Source organism: Oxyura jamaicensis, chromosome 33 (assembly GCF_011077185.1).
Source record: "Oxyura jamaicensis isolate SHBP4307 breed ruddy duck chromosome 33, BPBGC_Ojam_1.0, whole genome shotgun sequence".
NCBI classification, from domain to species: Eukaryota; Metazoa; Chordata; class Aves; order Anseriformes; family Anatidae; genus Oxyura; species Oxyura jamaicensis.
The window spans coordinates 1,288,804-1,294,860 of record NC_048924.1 but is presented as its reverse complement, the minus strand read 5'-3'; the positions used below and the strand labels follow the sequence as shown (position 1 = coordinate 1,294,860).

Sequence of the window (6,057 nt, the reverse complement as noted above, 5' to 3'; positions counted from 1 at the left end):
GCTCCTGATTGTTCTCTTTGTATATGATTGGGAAAGGGCATCTTATCACACTGGAATTATGGAGGGAGAGAAAGTTCTTCCAGTTCTGAATCACGATAATCGCTTCCGATAGGAAAGAACTTCCCCTGGACTCTCCCTCTTGTAAAACACATATCTGCCTGGCTGGCACCCACATCGTTCGTTTCTTTGCTCTGCTAGTTCGCTTTCATCAGTTCAATCGTAAAACAGTTTAGATCTTTGTGGTTGGTTTATGGCACTAATTTGTTGGCTTCTTTTTTAATCTGCTCAAGCGTACAATAAAATGTCTCCCTCTGATCAGTTTTGAAATTCTAAACTGGTAGTCATTGGATTTCCAAAATGATGCCGAAAAAAAGCAGCCAAGCATATTCCTGAGTTCTTTCCTATAATGACCCTATTGCAGAAGCTTTTGAACAGCTATAAAATGTGTTTTATCGTCACACCTCTGTAGTAGACACGCTATAAAAATGCAAAGCAACTGAGATGATTTCTCTGTGAATCTTGTAACACTCAGTGAATAGCATTGGGCAGGAGACAAATTTACTGCAAATTGGCATAAATAAGCTGACTTTAAAAGGTTTCTGTAATTTACACCAAGCAAAGTTGGGCTCTGCACAACACTCTCTGGGCAGCCCTGCTACCTCGGCTTAGCTGTTAAGGCTTCTAATCAACAGATACGCCTGAATTGGGCTTTTCTGTAGTCTTGGGAAACGCTAAAACCCAAGCGGCAACACATTCATCTCCATGTGCTTTATTGGAAAAAAAGAGGAAAAAGTGCAGAGTCACCAAGATACAAGCGAGGGTGCTGTAATTCATGCAGATGTCAAAGCACAGACTGCATGTCAGGACGGTAAGGAAGGAAGCTAATAGAAGCACAAGCAATGCAATTACTCTTTGCTGACTACAGAAGGTGAAATGTACCTTTTTTTTTAATTGAGATTTCCTTTATGACTTGCCTGCCTGCATATGGATGACCCAGCAGCTCCAAGACAGCAAACAAAAAGCCCCTGGAGTCCTGCCCCTCCTCTCCATGACCCCACGCCACAAGCACAACTCTGCAAACTTGCCTAAAACTGCATCGGGTAGACTTTGATGGAATGGAGAGTCCTACGGGCTCATTTCCAGGAAAACTTCCAGAGGCACTTTAGGGAAAGGGTTTTGAATTAAATATCTCAACTTGTTTCATAGAAAGTGAAGGCTTAATCAGGAAAAAAAAGGGAAGATAAGGCTGATGGGAAGTGAGAATTGACTCATAACATGACAAGTGTCACAACCCAACCTCCAGACCTTTAAAGAAGCAGCATAAAGCAAGAAGAACATGTGTTAAGCATCTCTTTTTTGATGCGATCCTGGTGGAGTTCCTCAGATGTGGTTTCCTGATGTTTTTCTATCCAGGATGCCTCTTCCCCTCATGTAAGGTGGGGTGGGGGACATTTTGCTGCTGCAGGTGGAGCACGGCTGTGTTTTTCTGCTTTAGCTCTTGCCTCCTGCTTATCCTGCCTGGCAGAGCGGGTGCTCAGATGCAGGTGTTCCTGGGGCATGGTGTCCCAGCCAGGATCCCCTCCCCTGGCCAGCGCACTGCTCGTGAGTGAGCCAGGTTTCCCAAGCTCTGCGCAGCTCCGCAGCTCTCCCCACACCACCTGCCAGCCCCTTTGCAGAGCCCACCAGCACCCATGGGGGCCAAGTTCCGGCACAAATGGCCCCCACCTCCAGAGCTACTCTTGGGGAAGCAGCCACAGCTGGGAGCACCAGGGACCCAGCACCTCCCTGTGGAGCTGGTGGCACTTCTCGAGGTGAACCCCCCGTGGCAGGCTGCAGCATCTCCCGGCTGGGATGCTCTCCTGGCACCACAGAAGGACCCGCGTCTTCTGCACTGCGGACCACGTCCACAGCCCGGGCTGGCTTTGCAGCCAGAGGAGCTGTTGCAAGGAGTGGTGATCACTGTTGTGGGAAAACACAGGCTGAATCACTCGGGGAGCGCTTCCCATGGGGATAGTGCAGCCTTCCTGCTCCCCCTGCAAACCAACACTGGCTTTTTTAATGTCATAAGGAAAACAGAAAACCTCGAGCTTACTTACACACTCTCGCAGGGCTCCAAATGTGTATCCTGAAGGGGAAGAAAGTCATAAGGTTATCTGTCGTATCACTAGCATTTCTAGCATTTTCCTGCCTCCTTTTCTCTGCTGGTGTCCCAAGACTGAGCACTGCACGCACACTGTTGCAAAGGTACCCACCTGCTCTCTTCACCCTCCAGTAAAGTCTTATAGGTTGCAATCTCAATGTCCAGGGCCAGCTTGACGTTCAGCAGCTCCTGGTAACCCTGCAGCATGCAAGCCAGCTCGTCCTTGGCCTTCTGGAGGGCGTTCTGCATCTCTGTGTGCTTCTTCCGCGCATCCTTCAGAGCACAGTCCCCGCGCTGCTCAGTATCCCTAACTGATGTTTGCAGAGAGAACACCTGTATTGGAGGCACAGAATTCCTCACTTTCACTGCCCAATCTCTTTCCATATTTTCCTTTAAAAAAGAAATTCTGTCTTCTTTTGAAAGGAAGTATCGATGTTGCCTTTAGGGAAGGCATATTTCCAAAAATATTTCCAAAATCAAATCTCAGTTTTGAAACACTACAGAATAGATCTCTGTCCTGTGAGGCTGTGTTAAGCCTTGTTTTGAGGATACTAATACTTCTAATAGTTCTAATTGGAACTGATAATTAAGGTTTTCCATTACTTCCCGTTATAAAATATATAATGAATAAGATGGTCTGAAAATTATACCAATTCCTATGGGTGGTGAATTACTGGTGACTCATAGTTCTACCCTACTTACTGAATGTTTTGAACCTGTGTCAGAAGCATTGTCTCCTGCCAGAATTCTTGCTGGAGCAATTGTCTGTGTGCTGTAGTAAATCCAATGATCTAATATGGCACTTTTTTTCTTTTCAATAATCAAAATGATCCTGCAGAAAACAGGGCAGCACAGCAGATAACCCTTTTTCCCTGCTCCACAGGGGTAAGATTTTTCTAGAGCAGTGGGACCAGTGTGAGGCACTGCTCTTCAGTAATTACAAAATAAATGCAAGAGATGTAGAAAACCAGACTTGGGATCTCCCATCTAGGAGATTCAGTGAGTAAATATGGACCATGATACCTGCTTCTTCACATTTTCAAGGTCACACTGCCATCTCTGGATCGCAAAACCCAGCTCTTCAATCTGTTGCTGGTGGGACTTGATTTGATTGCAATGACTCCTCTTTGCCTCCTCAAGCTCTTGGTACTGACAGGAAGAAAAGAGAGAGCTGGCAATCAATACCGGTAGCATAGGCAACAGAGGAGCTTTACCTCTGTTTCCAAAGTAAAGTAGACTAACTTTAGAAAAGTCCTCATGCTATTGCTCTGAGGATGTTCTCCTGACTTGGAGAATCCACCAAGTTTAGCAGAACAGAAAACTAAGTCCATGTTACGTAGTCAAGACAGAATGAAAGAAGTCCTTGCCTCTGAACTGCTGTCTTCTGACAGCTACGTGAAGGATATGTTACTGCTTGCTGCAACTTACCCTAGTTCTGTACAATGCATCCAACTCTGTCTTGCTTTTCTGAGCTGCGTCCTCATACCAGCACTCAACACTCCTGAGGATGCCCTCCATGTCCAGACCTCGGCTGTTGTCCATTTTCACAACAACGGAGGTATCACAGAGGCTTGTCTCCAGCTCGGCAATTTCCTAGAAGCCGTATGAAGCAGCTGTCAGCACTGGGTTTCCTATCTCGCAGCCCAGTGGCCATAATACCACCCCTGAGAGTTTGTCTGGAGCCACAGCCCGTGAGTTGTGGTTAGAGTTGATTATGCATGCAGCTTGAGGGTTTGGGGCTTTTGGAGATCTTCCTTATTCCCACTGCCTCTCAGAGTGACCCTGATGGATTGGTTTAGTTGGGACTAAATCAGTGTAGAGAATGAGAGGCTGGTAAGAATAGCTGCCATCAACAAGAATGGGAGAGGAGCATCCATACCTGAGCCGACACACACTTCAGGAACTCCGTCTCCTGCTTTAGGGTTTCCAGCTTTGCTTCCAGCTTTGCCTTGGTCAAATAGACACAGTCTGCATCCTACAAGAGTTCCCAGCCATTTAGAAGTCAAAACAGTGGCTATGTGGAGACCTAAGGTAAATTCACTGAGTTTTTAGCATAGGAAATTTTGTTTAGGAGATGTAATTGTTCACCTCTGAGGGGTGCCAGAGGCTTATACAATATTGCTGAGTTCTTATGCTCCCTGGCAATACTCTGCAGCATATTTTTCTGAGTTCACAATTGTCCAATGACTTATAACATTCTCAAAATATTATGCCAGAGCAGAGCAAACTTCTCAGATGCCTGAATCCAACATTTACCTTCATCCAAATTCCTTACCTTCTTCAGTAACACAAACTCGTTCTCAGCAGCTGTGCGTCTGCTTGCTTCCTGCTCATATCTGTTGGGGAAGAGAAGGGACTGGTTGCTGGGTCATGCTGATGCTGGAGACCTTTCCTGGGTATTTAGGGCTCAGGATGCCTTTGGACCTCAGCCTTTTGTTAGAGAGAAGTCTGTCGATATGTACAAAAGTAAAAGTCCATTAGATAATCTGTCTAGCTCCCTGCCCTGTGAACTTACTTGCATTTGAACTCTTCAACCAGCTTCTCCGTGTTGTTCAGCTCAGGCTCCATCCTCTCCCTCTCATGCAGCAGCAAGTCCAGCCGCCTCTGCAGGCTGCAGATGAAGTTGTTGAAGACCTGCCTGAAGTTCTTCTGGGACGGCAGGACCTGCTTTTGGAGGAGGTCCCATTTGGTGGCCAGCAGCCTGTTCTGCTGCTCCAGATGCTGCACCTGCATTCAGAAGGCAAAGCCACCCTCGTTGGGCACCTACTTTGGTGCTTCACACAGGGACCCGATGAAGGTGGAGGAAACAAGGTCGTTTCACTTCTGAGTTAATGCTCCAGGGGCTCATTATGGTTCGAAGGGGACAAGAGGGCAAAAGGGGAGCATTGCACCCTTCATAACCCAAGAATCCAAGAGCAAACAGGGAGTGCTGCTCTCCCAGTCTCCAAGGAAGCCCTGCAGCCTTTGTGGCTGCTACAGAAACCATGGGCTATTTAAACACCTCTGCAGGCCAACTGGCTGGTAGCGGAAACCATCCTTCGGCTGTCAAAGCAACTTTACAAGGTCTACCTGCACAGAGAGGGCAAGAGTGCAGAAGCACAGCAAGGTACCATGGAAGAACAGCTCCCTTCAGCTATTAATAATGCATGTAGCTGCAGCTTGTCAACACATAAATAATCAGGTTAAAATAACATTATCAGCTAGATCTCCACTTGCATCTCAAGGAGCTGGAGCCATGCATGCTAAAACCAGCATCACGGCCATGTAATGGGACAAGAAAAGGAGAGGAATCAAAGACCTGAACACAAAAAAGGGTTCCTTTATACTTAAAGCCCATCATTCCTTTAATCTTGCCTCAGTTCTCACCTTGTCAATCAAGCAGGCAAACTGGTTGTTGAGGTTCTTCAGCTGCTCTCGCTCCTCCCTTCGGATGTGCTGCATTTCGGGGTCGATCTTCACATCAAGAGGCTGCAGCAGGCTCTCATTGACGTGCACCACACGAATACCTTTGCTTCTGCAGTTGAAGGCACTCCCCTGACCCCCTCTTTCCCTGCAGGCATGGACACCCCTGTGCCCCCACCCTCCACAGCCCACCCATGCCAGGCTGTGGCCAGCAGAAATCCATTTCCAGCCCCCCACATCACAGAGGCTTTGGCTGCTCCAGGCTCCATGCCCTCTTCCCAGTGGTGTGGCAGAGGGGAAGGTGCTGCTCCGGCAGCGGCTCACGCTGCTCACAGCAGAAGATGCTGAGAACTTCCTTCCATGAAGACACCTCCCAGCTGACAGCTGCTGGCTCATGCTGGCAGATGTGATGGGGGAAGAGGATCAGGGATGTGGGGCTGCTGGAAGAGAGCAGCTCAAAAAGGGACCCCTCTGGTCTGACAACCCTGAGCACCTCCTTTATACGCATCCCAGAA

The 6,057-nt window shown here is 47.8% G+C and overlaps 1 protein-coding gene across 1 annotated transcript; it reads right to left on the bottom strand.

Moving 5' to 3' along the window:
• Positions 1 to 1,285: 1,285 nt before the first annotated feature.
• Positions 1,286 to 6,057, bottom strand: LOC118155516 (keratin, type II cytoskeletal 7-like). Its single transcript, XM_035308824.1, is given in 11 exon segments — positions 1,286 to 1,305; positions 1,726 to 1,979; positions 2,101 to 2,110; positions 2,179 to 2,473; positions 3,164 to 3,289; positions 3,569 to 3,733; positions 4,020 to 4,115; positions 4,416 to 4,476; positions 4,656 to 4,867; positions 5,507 to 5,956; positions 5,958 to 6,057. Coding segments are annotated over 11 exon segments (1,782 nt in total). The 5' UTR covers positions 6,051 to 6,057.